At 45.1% G+C, this 25,187-nt stretch overlaps 10 protein-coding genes across 18 annotated transcripts; 5 read left to right on the top strand and 5 right to left on the bottom strand.

Moving 5' to 3' along the window:
* Positions 1–342: 342 nt before the first annotated feature.
* On the bottom strand, positions 343–10,923 carry LOC122622211 (protein Hook homolog 1). 9 transcript variants are annotated; one of them, XM_043800503.1, is made up of 9 exons: positions 10,328–10,918; positions 7,953–8,425; positions 3,758–4,137; positions 2,747–3,686; positions 2,579–2,677; positions 1,752–1,844; positions 695–897; positions 629–641; positions 343–574 (listed from the first exon to the last, which is right to left on the bottom strand). In XM_043800503.1, the coding sequence occupies exons 2-9, from the start codon at positions 8,421–8,423 to the stop codon at positions 554–556; spliced, it is 2,220 nt and encodes a 739-aa protein (XP_043656438.1). In that variant the 5' UTR covers positions 8,424–8,425; positions 10,328–10,918; the 3' UTR covers positions 343–553. The 9 variants fall into 9 exon arrangements, 7 of the variants coding, with proteins under 7 accessions (XP_043656438.1, XP_043656428.1, XP_043656447.1 ...); XR_006326276.1 differs by having other exon boundaries at positions 629–897; positions 10,328–10,923; XM_043800493.1 differs by having other exon boundaries at positions 343–641.
* A 523-nt stretch (positions 10,924–11,446) lies between these two features.
* On the top strand, positions 11,447–12,901 carry LOC122623825 (26S proteasome non-ATPase regulatory subunit 14). The gene is made up of 3 exons (XM_043803175.1): positions 11,447–11,608; positions 11,680–12,453; positions 12,613–12,901. Exons 2-3 carry the CDS (start codon positions 11,689–11,691, stop codon positions 12,772–12,774), a joined length of 927 nt encoding a protein of 308 aa, XP_043659110.1. The 5' UTR covers positions 11,447–11,608; positions 11,680–11,688; the 3' UTR covers positions 12,775–12,901.
* A 162-nt stretch (positions 12,902–13,063) lies between these two features.
* Positions 13,064–15,198, top strand: LOC122611738. The gene has a single exon (XM_043785028.1). It carries the CDS (start codon positions 13,144–13,146, stop codon positions 15,031–15,033), a length of 1,890 nt encoding a protein of 629 aa, XP_043640963.1. The 5' UTR covers positions 13,064–13,143; the 3' UTR covers positions 15,034–15,198.
* Positions 15,199–15,251: 53 nt separating this feature from the next.
* On the bottom strand, positions 15,252–16,104 carry LOC122611739 (histone H3.3A). The gene is made up of 2 exons (XM_043785029.1): positions 15,690–16,104; positions 15,252–15,604 (listed from the first exon to the last, which is right to left on the bottom strand). Exons 1-2 carry the CDS (start codon positions 15,969–15,971, stop codon positions 15,476–15,478), a joined length of 411 nt encoding a protein of 136 aa, XP_043640964.1. The 5' UTR covers positions 15,972–16,104; the 3' UTR covers positions 15,252–15,475.
* Positions 16,105–16,548: 444 nt separating this feature from the next.
* LOC122611516 (protein D7) lies at positions 16,549–17,079 on the top strand. The gene has a single exon (XM_043784652.1). The coding sequence runs from the start codon at positions 16,629–16,631 to the stop codon at positions 16,908–16,910; it is 282 nt and encodes a 93-aa protein (XP_043640587.1). The 5' UTR covers positions 16,549–16,628; the 3' UTR covers positions 16,911–17,079.
* Positions 17,013–18,567, bottom strand: LOC122611507 (UDP-galactose transporter senju). Its single transcript, XM_043784643.1, has 3 exons — positions 18,433–18,567; positions 18,245–18,362; positions 17,013–18,186 (listed from the first exon to the last, which is right to left on the bottom strand). Exons 1-3 carry the CDS (start codon positions 18,515–18,517, stop codon positions 17,226–17,228), a joined length of 1,164 nt encoding a protein of 387 aa, XP_043640578.1. The 5' UTR covers positions 18,518–18,567; the 3' UTR covers positions 17,013–17,225.
* Positions 18,568–18,726: 159 nt separating this feature from the next.
* Positions 18,727–20,416, top strand: LOC122611509 (eukaryotic translation initiation factor 3 subunit H). Its single transcript, XM_043784645.1, has 3 exons — positions 18,727–18,960; positions 19,265–19,942; positions 20,036–20,416. Exons 1-3 carry the CDS (start codon positions 18,880–18,882, stop codon positions 20,291–20,293), a joined length of 1,017 nt encoding a protein of 338 aa, XP_043640580.1. The 5' UTR covers positions 18,727–18,879; the 3' UTR covers positions 20,294–20,416.
* A 135-nt stretch (positions 20,417–20,551) lies between these two features.
* LOC122611506 (ankyrin-2) lies at positions 20,552–23,288 on the top strand. Its single transcript, XM_043784642.1, has 3 exons — positions 20,552–20,941; positions 21,619–22,845; positions 22,919–23,288. Exons 1-3 carry the CDS (start codon positions 20,722–20,724, stop codon positions 23,272–23,274), a joined length of 1,803 nt encoding a protein of 600 aa, XP_043640577.1. The 5' UTR covers positions 20,552–20,721; the 3' UTR covers positions 23,275–23,288.
* On the bottom strand, positions 23,275–24,652 carry LOC122611512 (ankyrin repeat domain-containing protein 39). The gene is made up of 3 exons (XM_043784649.1): positions 24,416–24,652; positions 24,147–24,353; positions 23,275–24,091 (listed from the first exon to the last, which is right to left on the bottom strand). The coding sequence occupies exons 1-3, from the start codon at positions 24,516–24,518 to the stop codon at positions 23,856–23,858; spliced, it is 546 nt and encodes a 181-aa protein (XP_043640584.1). The 5' UTR covers positions 24,519–24,652; the 3' UTR covers positions 23,275–23,855.
* LOC122611513 lies at positions 24,495–25,047 on the bottom strand. Its single transcript, XM_043784650.1, has one exon. It carries the CDS (start codon positions 25,032–25,034, stop codon positions 24,627–24,629), a length of 408 nt encoding a protein of 135 aa, XP_043640585.1. The 5' UTR covers positions 25,035–25,047; the 3' UTR covers positions 24,495–24,626.
* Between the last annotated feature and the right edge of the window lie 140 nt (positions 25,048–25,187).

Genomic DNA, 25,187 nt, shown 5'->3' with positions numbered 1-25,187 from the left:
ACATCCATTTTACCGCAAAACGTGGACGCGACACGGTGGAAAACTTGGATGCGTAACTAGCGAAGAGTTGAACCCAAATTTATCGAGATTTTAAATCTCCTTTTAATTTTCGATTTATATTATACAAAATGTCTTATGATCCCTAATTTCTTTACAGGCAGCATGAATATTAAATATTATTTAATTTGTATAAAAATGTTGCAATGTTGTAATGCACCCAAATATAAAACGACACTTCATTTATTTCGATTTTTCTTTTATTTGTCATTAAAACTCCACTGAAACTCCACAAAACATGATGGTGTTATTCTCACTTGATTAGCTAGATCTACAAAAACTACGTAGATTTTGTAAAATTGTATTTCTCCCAAGATGTTCGTATTCATACACAGGACGTACTAGTTATGCCTTAAGCTTTAGACCAGAAAATATATATACGTAATTCGAAATTAACTAATGGAAAAATTTATACACTTCGTTGCCAAAGAAATAACTTAACAAGGGCGCCACCATAATTTAACAAAATTATTCCAGTAACAAAATAAAATTGAAATTAAAGCCGCCAGCCAATTAGCTGAAAACAATGCAATTTAGCGCGAACCAAAATCATAGACATCGTTTTGCTCACTTTGCCGTGCAATCTAAGTGTTAATAATAAGTATACGCCATGGGTAACGATGATCGAGAACCTCACTTTGGCGTTCGATTCGCGGCGCTGATCTTCTGCTTCTCGGCGTCGGTGAACTCGAGGATGCTCTCGATGGCCTGCAGATGGCCCTGGGAGTTCTCCTTGTCCGTGAGGAAGTAGAAGATGGCGCTCTTCAGGAACTGCAGCGTCACCTCCGGATCCACATGGGTGCGATTCTTCTGCGCTTCCAGCAGGCGGCGATAAATGGTCTAAATGGTGTTTGGTTAGTTTTGTGTGTACATTTTTACAATGGTCAGGTTAGTCAAGTCGGGCGGAAAGAGAGAAAAGTGCAAGAAGAAGTTGAGAGAATTAGTCAGTATTGTCAATATTCAAACTCAATATCGAAAGTGTGGTTAGTCGTTGAAATCAAATGTATTTACAAAAGGATTCGCTTTAATCTTGGTAGTGCTATATGCCATATGAACATTTAGGTTGTAATGTTATGTATGTAACACTGAATAATTTTCGGGAGCGGTTATGGTTGTTTATTCAAATTTTGGTTGGGGTTTAATTGGAAGTTAACTTGAGGTGAACCACATGCTAAATGGATTTTAGATAGAGATTAGCTTTGGGTGTTTTTTGTCTGGTACTCTCGAACAGAGATATATATGTATATCATCTAGCCATAGTGTCATGTGTAAATGTTGTTGAACATACCTCTAGTTGTTACCTCTACAAAACGCTTTTGTTTGGAAACAACAAGTACTTACAAAACAACGAAATATATGTATATATATTGGAAGTGTATATATGGAAGTTCACAAAGTTGTAGTTTCGATGGGAACCCAATAACCTTACCCTGGCCCATGAGCGCGAATGCGGATGAAAATGCTGGTTAGTCTCGAGGGTGTTGGTGAGGTGTGGGAATTTTGGATGGTTTCGGATGGTAGGACCCAATGTTCGGTATAGCCAATGTGCGTGATCAAATCATAGATTGCAACTCAAAATACGTCTTTTTTTTTGGGGGGTAATTCTGCCATAATAAATCAAAAGTTAGTTTAGTTAGTTGGGTTGATTATTTTTTAGGGGAGGTGGGTGGAATTTTGTTAGGGATATTACAAACCTTACGCGCGCCAAGTACCCACAAAGAAATCGCCTCTTTTGCAGTAAGGAGAGCATGATTACTGCCGCACTCTCTCATTCTGCACTCTGATGCCTACAGAAAAATAGTTTGTTTTTTGTTTGTTTTACGACAGAAATATTTGAAATTTAGAAAGAGTTTTTGCTTTTATCTGTTAAATGAACTAAAAAGATATACAACTTAACCAAAGAGCAGTACGGATAAAGATAGCTAAGGTCAAAGTTCAGCATGCGATTGGAACGTTTGCAATTGGGAATCGAAACATGAACGAAAGTGTGTCAACTGTATTTGGGTTACATGCATGCACTTGCTTGCTCGCCGCACTCCACTACGTGTGACTGTACTTTGGGCTACTCGAACTCGCAACGGAATGAAAATGAAACAAATCAAACAAATTGAAACGTAAACGATGTTGCATTTAATGTAAGTTTAAATGTGTAAGTAATCTTGCTAGAAAATTAGGTATATGCGAAATGATCTTAACAGCTAGAAACGAAATTCAACGAAAATGTCGCTTGTGTCGATCATGAGCACACGATCGAGCACTGATTGTGGCGGGCATTTCAATTAGGTGCCGCTTTTCCAGCCGGGCAAAGTCAGACCAATTGAAGTGCCACGCCCACAAGCCAATGGAACATACAAATGTATAGTAGGTGAATCGAATGCGTGTTGTTGTTCTTGTCGCGTTGTGTTCTTGTTGTTCTTGTGGCGTTGTCGAACTGAGATGCTGAGATGCCTCACGATGCAACAAAATGCAACACACAAAACAAAACCGAAAATAGGATGAGGAATATATTGAAGAATCTTACGCGTATGTTCTCCAACTCGTCCTGCGTGCTCTGCAGCTGATGCAGTAGCTCATTGATCGACACCTTGCTCTCCGGCTGACGCTGTGCCAAATCCAGTGCCTGCAATGGACCAAGGATCATCAGATATATGGACTCCCAGAATCATTTCCAATCTGGGTAAGTGCCTACCTGATCCGCTCGAGAAATGCGCTCCGCCTCCTGTCCCTGCTGGTACATGTGCAGGTACATCTTGTTCTGCTTCTCCTCGTGCTCGATCAGCTTGCGCTGCAGATCCTCCAGCTGCTTCTCCAGCTCCCGGATGCGCTGCTTGGCCTGCTCGTAGTCGGGCACCATGTCCGAGTACCTGGTGTTGCACTCGGCCAGCTTCTGGAGCAGCGCCTCCACCTTGTCGTTGTGGGATCGCTTCAGATCGCTAGTCGCGCTATCCTGACTCCTGATGAGCTCCTCAATCCGATGCTCGTACATGCGTATCAGTTCCTGTCGCTGCAGCTCGTAGTTCTCCAGATTGCTGGCGGCATCACCATCAGCACCACCGCCCCCGCAGACCACATCCGGTTCACCATCGGGCGTGGCTGTGCCGCATGCCTCGCTCTGCGTCTGCGAGTCCTTCGAGTGCACCGACGACATGGTGAGGTCCTCGAAGTGGCCGGAATCCGCATAGGAGCTCTGCATCTCCGCCGACATCTGCATGGCCTGCAGCTGCTGGTGCTGCAGCGAGTGGTTCGCCTGCTGCTGCTGGCGGCTCAGATGCCGTGGACTGCCCTTGGCGTTGCCCTCGTCCACCATGTCCACGATGGGCGAAACATCCTGCGAGGTCTTCAGCTCCGCCTCCCGCACGGTTACCGCATCGGAGGAGGCCGATCGCTCCTCCGGCGAACTGAGCGATGCCTTGAACAGGCGCAGCTCCACCACCTCGCGTGTCAGACGCAGCAGCTCCGTATCCTTCTGCTCCAGATCCTGGCGCGCAATGCACAGCAGCTCCTTGAGTCGCCGAATCTGGCGCTGTGCCCGCTGCGTGGGCGTCAAATAGTCGGGTCCCACCTGGCCCGCATAGTTGGAGCAGTGCACTACGTACTTCATCTTGCGACCACTGAAGGTGGTGCCGTTTCTGAAAGTTCACAAGGATTTAATTAAATGTTATATTACATTTCATGTGAATTTAATCAAGACACCCCCTACCTGGCCACATAGGGATGCTCGCAGGACATCGTGGAGCGACCCGAAGTGGTGGTGGCAAACGAGTACATCGAGTCTAGATCATCGTCCAGATAGGTACTGGGTGAGTCCGGTGTGACGGGCGGTGTCCTGGGCGAAATCTTCGCCTCGTGCAGCGTGGACAGTTTGCTCTGGTTGGCCTTGACGCAGTTTCCCTGCCGTATGCAGCTGTGTGGCGCTGGTGGCGTCTCTGCCGCACTTGCAGCTGCACCGCTGGCCGTCGTTTGGGGCGTCTGAGGTGTCTGAGGCGTCCTGGGCGTCCTGGCGGTCCTGGGGGACGACTCCTTTATGCTGCTGGCGGTGCCACTGCTGCTGATGTCACTGCCGCCGTTCAACTTGAGAGACTGCAAGATGGGAGATGGAAGACGGAGGATGGAAGATCGTAGACTGGGATTAGTAACTATCTTTCGCCGTTGTGGTGGCTGCCCCTCGATAGCTTAATCTTTCTGCTTTTTTTTTGCATTCAATTTTACACTCTTGTTTTACTGCTTAGCTATTTTCTAATTTTTTTCTGTTGCGTGGTCGCTGGTCAGTCGTGCATGGGATTTTGTGTAGATTTGGCAAGAAAATGGCAAAAAAAAAATTAAAAAAAAGTAGCCGCGTGAAATGCAGGGTAAGCCAATTCGCATTTGCAACGCCCCTAAAGGCAATTTGTTGGCCATAGATTTAACAAAACATTGTCGGCTTGTATTCGCATTGGCATTCGCATTCGCTTTGCTTACTTTCATTGTGGTGCTCTCGAAAATCCCCTCCCTTTTTTCTTGGGCACCACCAATTCGAGCAGCATTTTTGTGGTCAATTAACTGCCCATTAGTCGGGCTTTCCAAGTGGGTATTAAGTATTTAGTTTTTAGCATTTCGCTAATCGGACTAACCGACTGACTTCAAACGGTGGTGCGTCGATTAAATAATTATGTTCTGCAAATTATGCTTGCATTTCGCCGCTTTACTTGGTTTAAAATTAACCAATTAGTTTTTAACTGGAGCAAAATCATTTCAAAACCTAGTCTACCAAAGCTATTAGGGTTCATTGTGTTTCTTGAAAATATAGGGTACTGTAACTAAGGAAATGTACTCAGCTGTTTCGTCCTTCTTTATCGGCTTCTCAAGGACAAGTTTTGAGCACTTGGTTATAAACTTAAGAATCCTTAAATAAACACTTGCCATTGCGCCACTACAAAGCTCTGTGAACCCATACAAACTGAAATAAAGTGTAAAGTGTTCTGAATGTGATTGGAAATGCAAATAAATCCAGATTGCTAAAGTACTTAAAAAACACAACTATTCTATATTAGTTAATAAGCCCAACAAGGGCACCTAATCAACTACTATAACTAACTAGTCAACCCATTTAGTGGTAAAGTGCACAGGTAAGTGAAAAGTTCATTGACTGGGCAGTGCATTGATTCTGTTGTAAAGTGATTTAGCAGTCAGTGGCCTATATCTTAGCCCCCTTTTTCTGCCACACTGACCAACTGCTCATCAATTGGCTGACTGAAAACGATACGTTGACAGCGATTTTTTCGAATGGAAAGCAAATCTCTTTAACTGCCCCCCACTGCATTCTCCCCATTGATGGTGGTGCATGTGGGCACGTTTATTTCATAATCAGTAATGAGTTTCTTGCTCTATTTAATTGCCCAAGTTCTGGGGAATATTTTATGGCATTACTGGAATGGCCAGCAGCGTAGAAACTGTTTACGCACTGCTAAACAATGGCCAAAACCTGACTGGGAAAGGGAATAATGGCCTGCAGAACGGGGCCAGCACACACTTGGCCACGTTATAACTGACCCTTAGTTGCATTACGCACTTGAGGCCGTCTTAAAGCCATCAAAGCAGTCACGTTTCAGGCATCTAACTTGGCTTACACGGCGCTCAGGTGGCATCCATTGAGCTGCTGACTAAGAAAAATCAATGACTTTGATTCCGAACGGGGGAGATGGGCGGACACCATGCAGGTGAAAATATCAAAAGAAAACTCACGTAATGGCCAATTCAGCCCAGTTGGCCAAGTGCCAATTTACACTATTTTAGTCACGTGTTGGCAATCACTTTTCGCTGCTGTGGGAATGCTTGTTTGGGACAAGTTTTTGTCCAAAACACAAAAGGACATCCGAAACTTTGCATACTTTTCAGGGTCGAGGGGGGTGGAATTTTCAATAAGATACTAATGGTTTTTATACTCTACTTTGATCAATATTATTGCAACTACTTTTCGTTTTTATTTCTGGACTAAAGACCCCAAAAACTCAACTCAACCCACTTTTTGCGATATATGGTGGTTAAAAAGTGTTTCCTTATAAGCAGCATAAATCATCCCTAATTGCTGTAATTCCCAGACGAAAAACGACTTTCAAAAAGCTCGACCACATTGTTAAAGTCAAAGTAAATATATTATACAAACTTGTTTAAAAGCTTAATGGTATAGAATGAGCAGCTATTTGAAATTAAATACTTTTTAAAATAAGATTTAATTTTCAGAAATATTTTTATTGTACATAATTATGTATTCACACGTGCCACTTCCGTTCTACCCCAAAAATACAACACATATACACTACATCATATTCGATGTAATTAGAACGTGGAGCGTAGAAAATCAATAGGAATTATGAATAAATAACGCAGCGGGGCCAACGAACTGCCACTTTTAATGAGGGCTTAAACCAGCAAGTACAATGCGCGTAATTACCATTTATGAGCCATGGCCCCAAGTGGTTGGCTTCAATTAAAATCGCTCGCACACTGTACTTAGTAGGTACTTGGGTACTCTGAGAACGCGAACGAAACTAAACACGACAACAATGCATTTAAGGCAAAATGCACGCTTCAATTGTTTGGGCCAGAAGGTTTACAGAAGGTTTAAACAATATATCTGTGAGCCGAAGCGCGAATCTTGTGCACGCGGTGAGTGGAAAAAATCAACTGAAACGCAAATCACTTGACCAAGAAGCGAAGAGAGGCGAGAAGCAGGCGAAGAAGATACCAAAAAGGTGGTTACAGCCAGAGGCGGAGAGAGCAAAGAAAAAGAGGGGGTTTGGGGGTGGTTATTGTGATTGTGGCTCAAAAGCTGCGCACTTGCATTTCCTGTTCTCACAACCCCCGCGAATCAGAAGAAAACCCAAACAAACCGAAAATCAGCTGTTTCCTAGGTACAATTTGGCAGGCGAAACAAGCGGAAGTGGAAACGAAACAGCTGGTACAAAACTAAGTGTCCGCATGGGGCAGGGGGCGGGGGGTGAGAGGTTGTGTTGTAGGTACAGCGTGTGTAAGCTGTGTTTGTCTTCACCTTCCTTCTTTCGCCCTCCCTCCCTCCCATTTCCCCAGTATTATGCAAACTCGGCTTTGGCTTTATTTTCTGTTCCCTTCGCACGGTACCTATGTACATATGTATATAGTGTATCTGGTTTAATGATCGTCGTCGGCGGCAAGAGCAGAGTTGTAAGCTGCGTGTCATCACGACATCGACAAAAGTGCAAGTGACAAAATGGCATTAGCCAGCTAAATCAATTATATGTAACTTTCCAGGAAACTTTCATCCACCGATGCAAAGTCATTACTAACTTACAAAATTCGCAGGTTAAGGCAGGTTATAAACCTTTTCCAATCATTTTTACTTTCTTTATAAAGAGGAAAAACCACATTTTATATACTATATACCCACTATGATTACTTTACAATTCAAGTCAATCATTTAAAAAAAAAATGCAGGTATTATTTAGACGCAAATAAAGCCCCATCTTTAAACAAAAAACCATCTAGATAACAATCAACTTATTTCTCAGAATGGGCAAAGTATCATATAGCCAACTAGATCCTGAGACCCTTGACTTTCCAGGGTATTTGGTAGTCTACAATAAACTAAGTTCCCTTTCCCTTTACATACATACGTTATGTTATGAGGTAAGCACACATAGTTTGCCTTTCTAAAGGAAGTGGTAATGTAGTAATGTAGCTCCTGAATTCCCGGAAAATGCCATTAGAATTCCCTAGATAGTTTCGTAATAGCCACACGACTTGCCACAGCGAGACCGTATTGTGGTAGCCACTGCCTCGTAACCTTTGACCCGCCTTGCGAGGGCGGTTCTTCAATTACCAGCAAGTGAAAATCAATACAGAATATTGTGTAGTCGCACCACCTACGACCACCAACTCACCAGATTTCGCGGCTTGCCGTTGGCCATGCTGCTGTTGGCCACTTTGGGAGCCTTGGCCACTGTCTCCTCATTCAAAGACAAGCACTGGGTGGCGTTGCATAGTGCCTCCGTGGAAGCCTCCACTTCCGGTTCCAGCTCCGTTTTGTGGCCTAAATTGCTCCAGCTGCGATTACGCCTCAAGTGAACCGGGTGCGAACGCGACTCGAGACTGGATGGGATCGCCGTGAGCTTGGCGCGCGAACTGAATCCGCCTCCGCCGGCTGGCCAGTGCTCAGCCCGTAAACCAAGCTCGGCGGGATTCCCGCGCAGGCGCAGGGAGCCGGAACGCCGGAAACGAGCCACGGCGGGATGTGGAATGCGTGTGGGCGTTGTGGATGCCGTGTGCGAGTCCTCGGCGGGCTCGTTGTCCTTCTCCCGCTGCACTTGCTCCTCCACCGCCGGCAGTGACGTCTCCAGCTGCAGCGACGTCATTTCTGTAGAGAGACAATTAATTACAAGGTTCAAAGTTAGTTTAAATTTAAATATGTATAAAAAGTGTTTATTAAAAAATCTAAATACAAATAATATTTCAATTTTTGACTTTGATATAATAACAATATTAATTTTTTACTATACTGTTAACTGTAGAATTTAAACATAAAGACAGGTAATCAGCCTCGAAAGTGAATTGCAATATAATGATTAGGAAAATGAGCTGTATACAAATTGAGCTAAAATCAATTTCTAATCATTGGTTGCACTTTCAAAATGTAAGCAATTTAATAATTGAATGCCTCAGATAAACGACTTCATTATCTTAAACGCTAGTGGAGTAATTAAAACTTTCTTCAGTCCGCAATTAATAATTACGAACGTACTCCTTTCCGTTCGCCAATTGTTGCACTGATTTGCTGGGCAAATCCAAAATGAAAAGTGAAATTAAAGCATTTTCCCAGACATGCAACTCTCAGTTTTTTTGTTTTTTATTTTTTGTTTTTCATGCTCAGTTTTTTTCCCTGCAGATAATTACGAAATTTGTTTGTTGAGATCTTTTTCATTTGCGGTTTCTGCGGCGGTTTCAATGGATCTGCTCGTTCTAGTTACACAAGTCAACCCGATCGCAAAGGTCTTTGGGTTAAATGAGCTGAAACACACGCAAACATTCATTTGACACCTTCAGAGGTATAAGAAATTCAGTTGAATACTTTCTGGCACTATCAGCAATTAAGTGAGACGTCAAAAGTGGACTCTTTGATAAGAATTTCTGGGTCATCTGGCAAATCAATGCGAAATCAATTGTTATCTTATCAGCTTTATAGCATTATCTTGCATTATAATTATAGTTATACACTAGTTAAAAGTTTCTTGTTTAAAAAATAAGGCTTAAAAATGCTACACTATACCATTAACAATATACTTTAATAAAATATCATTTATAAGCATTCAACATTCATTATTCATTTTAATTTTTCCTATTTAACTTCTACAACTTTCGAGTCTCTCTGAAAGGCCCCCCAAACATTTCCCCTATCCAAAATAATTGTCTTACTCATCTGACCCTTATTATCTTCTCTTTTTCCTCTTGGATGCCGCTGCCACTTTTGGTAGCAATTAGAGCGACTATCATTGTAAAGTATTTCCGCTCATTTCTTTTAAACTCAGGTTGCTCCAACAAAATGTTCAGTTTTGGGGGGTTTTGGCGTGAGTTAGGCCATAAAAGGTCAATTTCACAGCTGAACAAACGTGTTTTTCTCCACTCTTTTCCCCTTTTTAATATCGGCTATGTGCTTATTTGCCACGTTTTTGTAACCAGACTGAGTGCATTCACGTCATTTCTTCGAACGGGATTGATTTAAGCGTTGACAAGGTCAATGGATAGCGTTTAAGATGCCCAAGTCAGATGCGAAGCTATTTAATCAATGGCGAAATGGAGCACGTTTCATTTGTTTTCGGCCTAAGTAAATGCCAAGCAGCTGTTTAAGTAATTATAGGTACACAGAGCGAAATACTTGCAAAGATCACAACCCTTAAGGTTATAAGAATATTACTCAATGGATTGAAGCTCGTCTGTGCATAAATGTGCACTTTATATATGAAATAATCACTTAGAATTACAATTCGTCGAATAACTCAAATTAAATACACATATTTTAAGAGGAAAATAACCAATTTGCTCTTTTTTTGGGTAGCAATAGAACACACTCCCCCTGTAAAACAAAAAAAGCTCTCTAGGTTCCCGTCTCTCACTTATCAACATTAACAATTTTGTGGCTGTGTTTCGTTGGGTGATAAGAGGGCAAGTCAACAGCGAAATACAAAATCGACACAAATATGTCGGCCTCAGCTGAAATTCGCCACCTTTCAGCTAGAAATATTAACAATTTGTATTTAAATACCTCAGTTTGGCTACGCTTGCGGCAAATGAGTACACTATTTGCTTGCAATTTGTATGCGAGTAATTGCAGATACGAGTATCTTGAGCACACCGAGCGGCAAACCGTTTAACCAAGCGAAAAAGTATTAAACTATTCAACTTTAACAACAATTGTGTGGAGTGCGCGTGCTGAAGGCGAGCGACAAAATGCAACTGAAGCTGAAAAGCCGAGCGGCGAATGGAAAAGTCTGTTGGCAGATGGAAAAACTATTGTTCAATTACCAAAGCGAGACGGAAAATGGAGTAGTCCGTGTGTTGCAATCGGATGGATTTTGGGATTTGGATTTTGTAGCCGGTGTGTGGCGTAGTCCCATGGACTTTTGATGGCATTTTAAGCGAATTTGCGAGCGTCTGGCGGTCTGGGAATCTCTTAATCGGTATCCCCATCTCCAAGAGCGAGGTGAAAGGCATAAAGAAGGCGCCGCATCCAAAAGGCAAAAGGTTTTTTGTGCAATTAATTGGCACAATAAAAACAAAGGCGGCTCTGCATTGTACTTGCCCAAATCGTTTCAGTTTTGCCGGCGAAGACCTCATTTCCCATGGCATTTGACGGGCGGATGGATGGTGGTGCATTATAAATTTTGCGGTGTTCGGTCTTGCGGAAAGTCTTAGTTTTCCTCAGCTCACTTCATTTGCAACCACACTGCGCACTTATTCTATTGTTGTACACAACTAAACAATGGAATGCACTTTTTCCAGTACTTTCACGTCCTTTAATTGTGTTTTTCAGTCTTAGCACTTTAAAAAGTTTCAAGCTTGGCGCCATTTACCATTATCGATAGTTTTAGTTATCGATGTAAAGACAGTGTTGAGCAGTGCTGGCAACTAGCACACTAAAACAAAAAATAATAAAAGAATCGATCAACAAATTAAGTAATTAATGTATTCTAAAATATAAAATAAAATAACACAACGGACTTTATTGATTATTTTTTATTGAGTTTATTTGTTTACAAAAAAATATATTATTTGAAAATAGGTATTTTGCTTTGTTTAGCTAAAACAAGTTTAGCTAAATACAAGTTAGAATCTAGCCAAATTGTCATCTCATCCCTCCGATAGCTTTTCGATAGGCCAGGCGCTATACAACCCTGTTGCGAGTATTACTTGCAATTCTGCAAAATCAAACGAGACGGCTTTGTGTTTTTTGTTGCTGCTTTCGGCGAGGAACGTAAATTACACGTAAATCAGTAGAAATAGGCGATACTTGCGCCCGAACACAGAGTGTCTACAAATCCCAGAGGTGAGCACTTGGCTTAGTCAGCGCTTTTCGATTGTTTCTAACCCCGATCCGTATCCTTGCCCTCCGGTCAGCCGCATAAAATGGATCGTCTGCTACGTCTTGGAGGCGCTATGCCACAGGCTGCCCCGCCCACAGATGCGCCCGTCGTGGACACCGCCGAGCAGGTGTACATCTCGTCCCTGGCTCTGCTTAAGATGCTCAAGCACGGACGGGCCGGCGTGCCCATGGAGGTGATGGTTCTGATGCTGGGCGAGTTCGTGGACGACTACACGGTGCAGGTCATCGATGTGTTCGCCATGCCCCAAACGGGTACCGGTGTCTCCGTAGAGGCAGTGGATCCCGTCTTCCAGGCGAAGATGTTGGACATGCTGAAGCAGACGGGTCGGCCCGAAATGGTCGTTGGCTGGTATCACTCGCATCCTGGTTTCGGCTGCTGGCTGTCCGGTGTGGACATCAATACGCAGCAATCCTTCGAGGCGCTGTCGGAACGAGCCGTAGCCGTCGTCGTCGACCCCATTCAGTCCGTGAAGGGCAAGGTGGTCATCGATGCCTTCCGCCTGATCAATCCCAACATGCTTGTGCTGGGACAGGAGCCCCGGCAGACAACGTCCAATCTGGGTCATCTGCAAAAGCCCTCCGTACAGGCCCTGATCCATGGGCTGAATCGCCACTACTACTCGATTAGCATAAACTACCGCAAGAACGAACTGGAGCAGAAGATGCTTCTCAATCTGCACAAAAAGTCTTGGAAGGACGGCCTTACGTTGTCCGACTACAATGAGCACTGTTCCATCAACGAGGACACCGTGGCCGAGATGCTGGATCTCGCCAAGAACTACAACAAGGTGGGTTACTGAATCTGAGTGGTGATTCATCTTATTAGTTATTTGATTAGTTAGCCAGTTTAACGTATATATCTATTCAGTATTCCTCTTCCAAAGGACAAGAAAATCTGTATTATTTTTGTGCCAAATTCATTGATTTCCCCTTTTTTTTTTTTGCAGTCACTGGAGGACGAGGAGAAAATGACGCCCGAGCAGCTGGCGATCAAGAACGTGGGCAAACAGGACCCCAAGCGGCATTTAGAGGAAAAGGTGGACAAGGTTATGCAGAACAATATTGTGCAGTGCCTGGGCGCCATGCTGGACACCATAGTCTTTAAGTGAATTTTTGCATTTGCTCTCCTCAAATCAATTCCCCTTCATACCCACAAACCGCTAAGCTAATCGTATTAACTGATAAAAAAAAAAAAACAACAGCTTTTGTTCAGAGCAAAGTTTTACACAAAGTGAATTTCGTTTTTCATTTCTGGAGTTTTGTATCAAACTTTTCAGCTATTCGAGTATTTTGATTAAATGATTGGCGAGTTTGGAAGAAAAGTGCGTCGTGACACGAAAAAGCATAGCTAAGCATATGGCAAAAAACGATTCAGGGTCACACCGCAATTCACCAAAACAAAAATCTTATTTTAAGTTTCGGACCATTTCGTCAGAATTCGGATTATTTCCAAATGCCCCATCAGTTGATAAGCTAAGATGATGAGATCCAGACCACTTCTTAGCCTAAGCTGGCTGCTTCTACTGGGCAGTGCAGTGTGCGCTACAAATCCTAATCTCGAGATAATGAAGCGAATGCTTGACGACATGGATGAAGAAGCCAAACCCTGTCAGAATTTCTACAACTCATCTCAAAAGAGTCTTCAATGGGCTGGATTTCCGACAGTGAGCGAAGAGTTCCAACTCCTGTTCGATGGAATAGAGAACGAGGTGTTTAAGGAGCACAGCTTCGAGCACAAGTTACAACGTTTCTACAAAATCTGTTTGGCTAAGGAAAGACCCAGTCAGCTAAGGTTTTTTGAGCTGGTGCCACCGGGAGAAGATATCAACTGGCCCTTTTTTACACCCGCCGGAAGCGAGTGGCCCAAGGAGAAGTTCAATTGGTTGGAGGCACTGGCTCAACTGCGTCGGTATGGCGTAAATGACGTCATGTTCGGAATGAGTGTAAGACAGGATGCGGACAGTGGCCAGGCCATAGTGGTCTTTGAAAAAAAGTACGATTTGCAATTGCGGTTCATGCAGTCGCTGCAAAATGTTGGTCTTCCTCCCAAATTGGCCAGGGAGATAGCGCCTCTGGATAAGATCCTGCGAGAAGTGTACAATTTAGATATGGAGTGGGAATACAAGAGAAACCTAGCACAAAACTACCGGATTAGTCTGCGAGATCTGGAAAATTATGGGGTCTCCCTCACCAAGTATCTTGAGATCGTCTTCAGACGCCCCTTTTCACCGGATTTTGTGGTGCAGGTGAAGAATCTTAACTATTTTATCGGGCTCCAGGAGGTCATGACTACCGTCCCTAGCCAGGTGGTGGCCAATTATCTGACGGCACGCTTCAGCCTCTATATATTGTTTACGTTCATGAAACACGAAGGATCATGCGTGACTTCAATGCGACATACCATGGAGTTCGCCAGCAATCTGCTGTTCGAGGAGCGAATTCTGGGACGCAAGAAGCTACGTAGCTATCAAAACCAGGCTGGAAAAATATTTGATGCCATGCGCAAGCAGCTACACATCAGACTCGAAAGAAACTCCCTTAAGCTGCCAGCCGATGAGATTTCCTCCCTGCAGAAGAAGTTAAATGGTTTGAGCCTGAGCATCGGCAATCTGCCGGGAAAAGCCGGTCATCGACGATTCGTAACCCGATTTTACAAGGATCTTGAGTTTGCAGACGACGAGACGGCTGCTACTGCCCATCTGAAGGTGTTGGAACACCGAACACGTGCCGAGCTGAGCTTACTGGACCAACCGAACTTCAACGACAGGCGGTACGTGCTTCATTATATTCCCCTTTCAAATAGTTTCTTCGAAACTGCGATCGAGGAAAACGGAAACACGATTTATGTGGCCTACGACGTCCTGGCAGATGCTTCCTTTGACCCCGACAGCCATGAAATCTTTAAAATGACTCCTTTGGGCATTCGTTTTGCCTTCGACATGCTAAAAAGTCTCGATCTTTATAATTGCCAACGGTATAAAGTCAATATGCTCAAGATGTTCGATGATAGCCAAATTACCATAACCGGTGACGATTGTAATACGGTTGTATGGTCTCAAGAGCGTGCGGTTAGTCAACGCGACCAGTACCTCGTAATGCTTAATTTGGCCTACGAAGCCTACTTTGCAGAGGATTCCAAGTTCAGCCAGAGGCAGCCCAACTTTACCACAATACCTCTGAGGAAGCTGTTCTTCGTCAGGTTTGTGCAGAGTTCCTTCGGAGAAATGCTGTATTCCGTCAGCGATTTCGTCGAGGGCGGTCCACCCATAAATTCTTTCACAAGGCTGCCTGTTTTTGTCCGCGCCTTCAACTGTTTGGCTCCGGAACCGGAGCTCAAATTAGGCACGACCAAGTACATACCTACGTAGGTAACGACAAGTTAATACATTTACTACAAGGTCTACCTCATTTTCCACAGTGATACATAATTGTATGTATTTCCTATAAAATCATTCGAATTAATGCTAAACTCTTGCAGACTGAATCTGGGAACAACAAAAAAAAAGATTATTATTTAAGGGACAAGACAAATGTACAGTCTTTAAAAACATCTGAATGCTTTAACAAATAAATCATGCCTTTATGGTTAAACTTTTACAAAAAAAATGAATTCGATTTTATTAGAACATTGTTTATTGATTACTTATCTGTAAGTATAGATAGACCTTAGTACTAAGCGGCGGCAGCTGCGGTCGGGGGTTCGGTTTTCCGCTTCCCCGCCTCCGAATTTCCCCCACCAAACGACAGCTGTGGGTTGGTATTTTTGCCGCCACTGCTTTTCCAATCCAAGATGGCGGCGGAAATGGGCATTTAGGCTCGCTCGCCACGGATGCGTCTGGCCAGCTGGATGTCCTTGGGCATGATGGTGACGCGCTTGGCATGAATGGCGCACAGATTGGTGTCCTCGAACAGACCGACCAGGTACGCCTCGCTGGCCTCCTGCAAATTGCGCATTAGATAGAGAGACGCAGTGTTACATGACTGTGTGAAATAGTCGCGACGGTGGGAGTGCTGTACACATTACCTGTAGGGCTCCAATGGCCGCTGACTGGAAGCGCAGATCGGTCTTGAAATCCTGGGCGATCTCACGCACCAGTCGCTGGAAGGGCAGCTTGCGGATGAGGAGCTCCGTGGACTTCTGGTAGCGACGGATCTCACGCAGAGCCACCGTTCCAGGACGGTAGCGATGTGGCTTCTTCACTCCGCCGGTGGAAGGCGCCGATTTACGGGCAGCCTTGGTGGCCAGCTGCTTGCGGGGCGCCTTGCCTCCGGTCGATTTACGGGCTGTTTGCTTGGTACGGGCCATCTTTCACTTGGTAATTAATTGGCTTTGGGCAGATTTTACAACTTTACAATTGTCAATTGACCGAACTCTACGAAATTTTCACGCTGAATGAATGGTGAAAGGGAGGGACGGGGTGGTTAACGCGCGTCTGCTTAGTGTGACCGTATGTGCATCGTGGGTATTCCTTATATGGGCAATTTCTTGACAGCTGTTTTGCCAAATGTTATTTTAGAGTTTCAAATGAATACTTAAAGTTTTATAAATAATTGTATCGTTTGGTAAATCTTTAAGGATTAAGTTAAATTAATGTATTAAACGAAAATTTCAACATTATTCGGTTAAATATTACGTTTTTTCCATCTAGAATCAAAATAATTGTCTGAATATGAAATGTCATATCTCGTTGTATTCGTTACAAAATTCCCTATCCGATGGCATTCCAGTTGAAAAATATTAAAATTGTCCATATTTTTGCAAAAAAGTTATGATGTTTAAAAAAAAGTTATAATAAAAAATGAGATATATATAAAAAAAATTATTTTTTAACCAGAAATTTCATAAATATCGGTACCTTCGATAACATAACCGATAACTAAAACTTCCCGCGTGTTTAAAACATAGCGGGACATTCTCATTTAGAATCTTATATTTTGACCAACTACTCTTGACTCTTCGAAAATGTCCTATTGCGAGTTAGGAACTTGCCCGTACGACAAATCCCACCGCATCATGATCTTCCGGATGCCCAAGCACATCGTCAAGTGCGCGAAGAACTACCGTGGGCCGCCGCTGCAGATCTGCAAGTACAACGCCACGCACCGCGTTCTCGACATGGAGGAGCACCTGAAGGAGTGCGACTACTATCTTCGCACCATCGACAATGAGGCTGTGCAGATAGCGCTCAGTAGTCGCATTCCGCCCGTTCAGGAAAATGGACATGATGTGGACACACCAGTTTAGGCTAGTAAATACAGACACCCAAACATTTGTATACCATGTAATAGTATATGAACCAGAAATAGCTTCTTGAAGAAGCACATGAAGTAATGTGCAAACACAGAATTCGTTTGATTGCATTTATGTTATGAATAAAGTACACAAACTGCGTTGAGAATCTTAAACTAGAAAAGCAAAAGTTTTGGTATTTACAAGCCTGTTGCTATCGCATTGCACAAAGCCTGGGGTCAAATACTTTCGTCTGGCGTTTAAAACATTTACAGGCACTTTTCCACAACTATGTACAGTCTAAGATTACGTCTAGGACTAGCTACAGCATTACACCATATCGAGGTCCGATTCTGCCGCCTCCTCGTCGAGCAGCTTTCGTTTGTCTGTTGATTTGGCGGTCGCATCATTCAAACTGGACAGTGGACGCACCTTGCCCAAGTTAACGACCGGACTTTGAGTGTAGAGATAGATGGCGTAGGATACAACCGCGATGGCCAGCGCGGTGTTCATGTAAATGGGTATGGAGAAGAGGAAGTAGCATAGGACCGCCGTAAAGAGCAGCTCCAGAGCGCTCGCAAAGGTCTTTAGAATGGAGTTCATGTACTTGAGGAAGAAACTCGTGACAATGCCAATGGCCGCATTGTTAACAATGATGATTAGCACACTAAAGCGCATAATACTGCCCAGATTCTGCGGACTAAAGGCATCGAGCAGTTCGCCGCGCAGCAACAGAATGACTGCATTGCAGACAATCGAGTCCAGGTACATGAATACATTCTGTACAAAGATATTCACGTCGGCGCCCTTGTCTTTTAGCAGATACTCGTTGTAAACGCCCGCAAGACAAGAGCAAATAGTCTGGGCGAGAATAAAGACGGCACTCAGGCTAAAATCAAAGCCGGACATGTTCTTGCCGTGTACGTGCTTCTCTGCGGCAGTAGTTCTATTAAGTGATTGCTGCTGCTGTATGGCAGCAGACTCGCTGTCATCATTGGCATCGCTGTAAAAACTTCCGAAATTAACCTGCTTCATCATACAGCCCAGTGTCAGCAGTATGAGTGAGATCCACTGCCTTTGCGACAGGTACTTTTTGAAGATAATTTGGAATAGTATGCCCGTTACAACGACACGCAGCTGCAGTAGCAGATAGTACGTGGTAGGGTCAAATGTGGCCAAGTTCACAAAGGCTAAATTGTTGTACAGGCAGTAGAGAAAGGCGGGCACCATATACAAGGCCAGGACATTGCGATCCTTGTGAACATCCCGCACCAGAGAGCGTAGGTTATTGCTGTGAATGAAATCTTGGCTTAATTGTGAACCAAAGGTGTGCCTCAACTCCTACTCACTAGCGGCAGTACAAACAGGTGGAGACTATCAATTTAAAGACCTCGGTGAGCAGTACAACCGTGACGGTGTTGTAGCCATAGGAGTTATTCGATTCCTGCGATGCTGTGACAAAGATGCCTGCAAAATAAACAGACATTAGGGTGGGGCTTTGGCCTACGTGGAAAGCTTAAATAAGTCAGTTACATACCCTGCCCTATGAATAGGGACATGTACAGCAGGAAGATCACAAATGTGAGCTTGGTGGGGAACAATTCACGCCAATTAGTTGACATTTCTGCGGTCTTTGAATTGCCAGCGTAGCGCTGCGTTGCTAGTGAGGAGAGAACGAAGACTAGCCTCACCAACTCTTCCAGTTGCGGCAACCGCAGTTATCAGTACCGTTCCACTCGATCGTGACAAGGGGGCCGTTTGTCGATTTGCTAGGAAGTACAATTTTGATTTTCTTTCGGTTGCTTTTTTCTACTGATAAACAAATTGTATATTTTGGGCCCTTTTTTATCGCTCGCCCGAACAGCTGATTTTAAAACAGTGCACGCTTTACAACACTTCAACCCACACGGCAGTGCTGCGCAACGTCGTTTTACCACTGCAGCCGAGTTCACGTCGTGGGTCTTTTCGCTTACAATTCGTCAACATGGCAAATCGCGCAAATCGTCATGCTGCCCGCACCGAGGATTCGGATAACACCATTAACTACGTACAATGCGACGGACTGGTGAGTGATGCTCCAGGTCAAAAGATCTGGCCGAGACTAAGCCTTGGCAACCGGTGGAAAAGCCAGAAAAGTTGATGCCACGCGCTGGCTCAAAAAATTTGCCTGCTTTGTGTGTGTTTGTATGGGTGTTTGCGAGGACATGGGCGTAGAGCTTTGGGGTAAAAGGGGTCAGTTTATTAATTAAATTTAACATCTCCGTTCAAGTTCAGGCCGCTATAGATATACTTGCCACGCCCCTGTTCAAATAGTAGACTGTCGCTAAGTGAATTTGTCAGATGATTAATAATTTCCTCTTACCGTGCAGGCTGTCATGAAAATGGTGAAGCACTGCCATGAAGAGTCGAGCAACATGGACCTCGCCCAGGGCGCCTTGCTCGGCTTGGTGGTGGACAAGTGCCTGGAGATCACCAACTGCTTCCCGTTCCCCAAGAGCGGCGATGAGACCATGGACGAGGAAATGTATCAGCTGACCGTGATGCGACGTCTGCGTCGCGTCAACGTGGATCATCTCCATGTTGGCTGGTACCAGAGCTCCGACGTGGGCAACAGCCTTTCGCTGGCTCTGCTGGAATCGCAGTACCACTACCAGACCAGCATTGAGGAGTCTGTCGTTGTCGTCTACGATACGCAGAAGTCATCCCGCGGATTCCTGTGCCTGAAGGCCTACCGCCTAACGCCACAGGCCATCCAGATGTACAAGGATGGCGACTTCACTCCAGAGGCATTCCGCACCCTGAAGGTGGGCTACGAGAGCCTCTTCGCCGAGATCCCCATTGTGATCAAGAACTCGCCGCTGACCAACATCATGATGAGCGAGCTGAACGAGTTGCTGCCCGAGGACAAGGGACACAACTTCCTGGACCTGGGAACCGCCACCGTATTGGAGAACCAAATGCGCAGCCTGATCGAGCGCGTAGACGAGTTGTACCAGGAGGCAGTGCGCTATAACAAGTACCAGCAGGTGGTCTTCAAGCAGGATACGGTACGTAGTTCACTCATTGATATGGGAAATGCCATACCAACTTTAATTAATATTTAAATATTGCTAATCGTCTTCCTTGCTTTGACTTTTTAGGAGAAGCACCGTGCTCTGGCTAAGCTGGCCGCCGAAAACGCTGTTCGCACATCGAAGGGAGAGCCCACAGTTGCAGAGGAGGAAGTGATCAAACAGTTCCGTCCTATGACTGCGCCCAATCGCCTGACCGCCACCATAACCTCTGGCCAGATCAATACCCACGCCCAGCACATCGCCCAATTCTGTTCGCAATCGCTGGCCAAGCTCTTCATCACGGAATCGCTGCAAAATGCCAAGGAAGCCAAGGAAACCAAATAGACTAACTAATGTTAAGCGTTTTTTAAGCCGAGGCAACAACATTCACTACCTACAAACCTAGCAGCTGCACACACTGATGTCGAAAATAAAACAAAAGAGCATTGAGTGTGCTTGTGAGCGAAATGCCAGCTGATTTCTTCTTTATTGTATTCTCCATGTGCCTAAATAGCATTTCCATTTCCGCCCCCAAAAAAAGAACTACACAAAAACCCACCACCCGCTGGGTAATTGCTACTGCTTCTGCGCACGTCGGATGTTTGGTTTTCATTCTCGATGAGACTTTCCGGTGGAGTGTTGCAGCCACTGACGACATCGACGCACTTTTCACACACCACAAGCAGCTGCTTATCATTTGGTTTGTTCTTTTTGCTTCGCGTTTTGCTAACCAGCTTCAATTAGCCTAAACAACTTACTAACCCGATGGCAAAATGCTGTCCTACGACCTCAACGAACGCCTGCTGACCGCCGTTCAGAGTGGAGATTTCGAGCAGGCTCTGGGCTGCATCATGCAAGGTGCCCAGGCCTCCTACGTATCGCCCACTTGCGGACGCACTGCCGTGGGCACGGCAGCCTTTCTGGGCGATGCCGAGCTGCTGGAGCTGCTGCTTCAATCCTGCGAGGAGCCCGAACTGGATGTCTTTCATCAGTGTGAGTTTTCCGCTGGCTCCGAAAAAAAACAACCTAACGAATCGCTTCCGGAACAATAAAATGCATTAAATGCACACATATGTATACAGAACATTAAATCAAACGCATTCCTAGTGGGTGAGATAGATAACGAGTGTTTAAGTGTTTTATAAAGATTAAAAGATAAAATCATAAAAAATAATCTATAATCTAACGATTCAGGAAAATTTCGTTTGCAGTGCAGTGAACGTCTCTAGTGAATTTTATACACTTAGTTATTATTTTTGAAAGTATTATAAATAATGAAAGAATATTAATTATAATTTTAATACAATTCAGTTGAATACTCACTTTAAGTCGGTTAGTTTTTGAAATGTAAATTATTGGCTATGCATTTTCGTTCTCGTGACCCAAATTGACCTGAACGCACCTCTTTTTCGGGGCTAGACAACATAATGCAAGCACAGAGAAAAGTAAGTGAAGGCCGAGAAACCGGTTATCGTTTGGCTAGTTGGCTAGCTGATAACAATGGTCGACAACGGGTTCCATCTGCTCCAACGACAGTAGTTTGTGCGAGTTCTATGTAGCATGTAACGAAAATCTTGTCAAACTCAAAGAAACTTATTCTGAATAGTCGTAGCAATAAGATTTTCAAAAGCTACTTTCTTAAACCGTTTCACATTGGTTTTGAATTGCAGCCAACACGGATAGCCTTGAGATCGAGCGGACGCCCGAAGGTATGGAGAAACTGGAGTGGGTGGATGAGTTCGAGAATTGTTCGGAGAATGGAGCAGGAAGCGGCGAAGAGGACAGTCAGTTGTATCAGTATTATGCAAAAACCTTCGAGACCACCGGAGAGTTCATATCATCCCAGTGCTGTGCCTCCTGTCGGGAGCAGGATCCTCACCTCTACGATGCCGAGTTGGCCACTCCCCTGCACTACGCCGCCTGCTGGGGCCACGAGGAGTGTGTGCGCATCCTGTTGGAGCACAGCGCACCCATCAATGTCGTCAATAGCGAGGGATATGCACCGCTCCATGTGGGTGCCGGTTTCGCTGGTGTCACCAAGTTACTGATCAAGCACGGTGCCTTGGTGAATGCCAAGACCCTCGGTGATGGCAAGACCGCTCTTCATGTGGCCATCGAGAGCAAGTCCGCGGAATCGGCCTGGCTGCTGCTCCAAACGAACATCAACATCAATGACACGGATGATGATGGAGAGACGCCTTTGATGACGGCCATCGCCTGCAGCATGTTGGATGTCGCTCAAGAGCTGGTGAAGCGTGGTGCTCGCATCAATATCCAGGATAAGCAGAATCACACGGCCTTGCAGTACGCGGTAAGGGGTCGTCACGGCCAGATGGCCAAGTTGCTGTTGGAGCGCGGAGCCCGTCGCCTGGCCTCCCAACACCTACTGCATCTCGCCGTCGAGTCCAACGACAGGGAACTGGTGGAGCTGCTGCTGCAGCACGGCGAGAGTTTATCCGTACGAAATCCTGATAACTACACCCCCATCATGCTGGCCATCCATTTGGGGCGTCACGAAATGCTGGAGTATCTGCTGAGCGCGGCTGAGGAACAGCGAAAGCTCGGACTCTACTCGGATGTGCAGGATGAGGGCTTGGTTTTGTTTGCTGTGCAGCAGAATGTTTGGGTTAGGGAGTTTAGCCGCATCCTGCGTGTATTGCTGGCCAAATTGCCCAGTGCTCGTAAGGATTTCTATGGTTCCTGTGCTCCGACAATCGTTTGTGGCTTGCTTTACTGTCAAACTCCGTTGTCCAGGGCCATCAACCTGCACCGCCTGGAGGTGGCCGAATTCCTTATCCACGAAGGCTGCAATCTGGCGCAGATTTGCAGGGAGCATGTGGTAAACGAGCTCAGATCCAATTGCACCCCAACAAGATTGGCCTTCGCAAGGTTGCTATGTAAGTTAAGAAGCTCGCTTTGATATTACTTGTTATGAAGTAACATGCCATTTCAATTTCTAATTATGCATAGGTAACGCTGGCTTCCAGTTTCCTCACAAGCATCGACCCCTGCCCAAGGACTGGCCACCGGCCCGGCTGGAATTCGAGCGGGAAATGTGTTTGTTTGGCACCCAGCCACGCTCCTTGCAGTCTCTCGCTCGCCTGGAGATTCGTCGGAGTCTGCTGGGATCCCTGCGATCTCGGCCGGAGGTGCAGGAAGTGTATCGACCCACTCAGGAGAGGTCGTCGCTGGGCAGGATCGTAGATGAGTTCGCCATACCCGCTACTTTAAAACGCTACCTCAGCGACTTTGCCGAACTACCGCCGGTAAGGGGAATGGAGCCGGTGGAGATACCAGTTATAAGATGCACAGAGTCTTGGGATTGATTGCGCTTTAGGAATTTATTCGGATTATATAGGTTTTATATGTTTGCCATATGATAAGTAGCGTATAGTTTTTGTAAATTGGCGACGAGTGTGTGTAGGAAGGTTGTTTAATATTTTCCTTAATATTTCAACACCAGATTGATTAACAACTTTGATACACGACTCCAATGTGATATTAATTTTCTTACGATGTATTACAAATTTTAAACACAATATCCACGCAAATCTCGAGTTTTTCAAATCGAGTTCTGTGTGCACATTCTGTTGGGCACAGTTTTCATTCTTTATCTAAATTACTTGCACATTTTATGTTTACTAGGCATGTATATAGTCTAAATAGATGATTTAAACGTTGTATCCACTAGGTTATTTGACTACGCAAACGTTAAGATTACTTTTCCATATACAATCGATCTCGCACACAATGCAAACAAAGAAGGACGTATGCAATTTTTAAGTAGGATTTTACAACGATATCGGGTGCAATTTTATAGAAAACGTGTTAACAGACTCAATAAACAAAGATATTCAAACCGTAAAGAATACAAATATGTTGAACGATTGCGGAATGACAAGCCCTTTTAGGGCTTCAGCAGCAGCTTAAAGTCATCATTAGCGTTCTCCGTGATGTACTCAAATGCAATTTTGTCCTTTTTATCCTTGGCCAGTTTAAGAGTCGGCTCCTTCGCCAGCAGAAAGCGACACACCTCCAGGTGGCCCCGCATCGCTGCTCGATGCAAAGCAGACTGTCCGCACTCGTCCTGCAGCAGAAGATCGGCCTTGTGCTCGACCAATAGCTTCACAATCTCCAAGTGGCCTGCCAGGATTAAATTCTTAGTATGACTATAACTGGGATGAGCAATGGTTAGTACCCATCATGGCTGCACGATGCAGCGCGGTGGCTCCCGCCTTGGTCACAGCATTCACGTCCGCCTTGCCCTCGTTGAGTAGCAGCTTGCAGATGGGCTCGTTCCCATTGCGCGCCGCATAGTGCAGAGCGGTGTAGTCGCAGTCATCCCGAGCCATCGACTGACCCTTTTTGATAAACTCCCTTACTCGCTCCACTTCGTTATAGATAGCTATACCAAAAGGAAGAAATTGTTTAAAGACGAGACGAGCTCATAGAGAACGCGTTTCTTACCCGCATTCCAGATGCCTCGATCGAAGTCCATGTCGCTTAACGTCTGCTGTGCCGGCTGCGTCTGCTTGTGGCACTTGCAGTTGTCCGCACTATGTGGATCCATTTTAGCCAGCTGATTATTTCGAGATGCCAAATTCCTTTCCTTTCCTTTTGCTTTCGTTTCCAGGTGCCTGATGTTTGACGATATGACAGTGTGATCTTATCCAACGAATTAGACCTCACGCTGCATAGTCCAACAAATCTCGGCTTCGCCGCAACTGCAGACAACCTTGTAGCTCAACTGGGCCAGAGTGTTTAGCATAACCATGGGCGGCACTGCCACCATAATACCATTGACGCACGCCTTAACTCCGCTCTCGAAGCGCTTGGACAGGGCTTGAACTTCCGCCTGATTCAGGCCAAAAATAGTGCAGGTGTAGTCGTGCAGTGAGCCCTTGACGGTCACGTAGGCGAAGTTGCCCTCAGACTGCAGAATGGGCACCGGAATGGTCACCACATTGGCCGGTACGGCGGCGGTGGCAGCGTTCAAGGATGCAGACGATACCGCGGACACGACTGTCGAACCTACTTCGCAGCTGAGATTCTGAGGTTCCTTCAGCCCGGCTGCGCCCTCACTCATAGTTCGTTCGTCTTCGGGGACTCGCTTGGTCGCCTTCTTCGCTCAGAATATGTTTTGGAACAGAATTCCCTAGGTTACTATAGTTTTTTGTCACACCGAAACACGCACACAATTCACACACACACTAAATTATACAACTAGAGTAGAGTTCTT

The sequence above is a fragment of the Drosophila teissieri genome, chromosome 2L, assembly GCF_016746235.2.
Source record: "Drosophila teissieri strain GT53w chromosome 2L, Prin_Dtei_1.1, whole genome shotgun sequence".
In the NCBI taxonomy this organism is placed as follows: Eukaryota; Metazoa; Arthropoda; class Insecta; order Diptera; family Drosophilidae; genus Drosophila; species Drosophila teissieri.
Note: the sequence above shows the minus strand (reverse complement) of the source record. Positions and strands in the feature narration are given on the sequence as shown.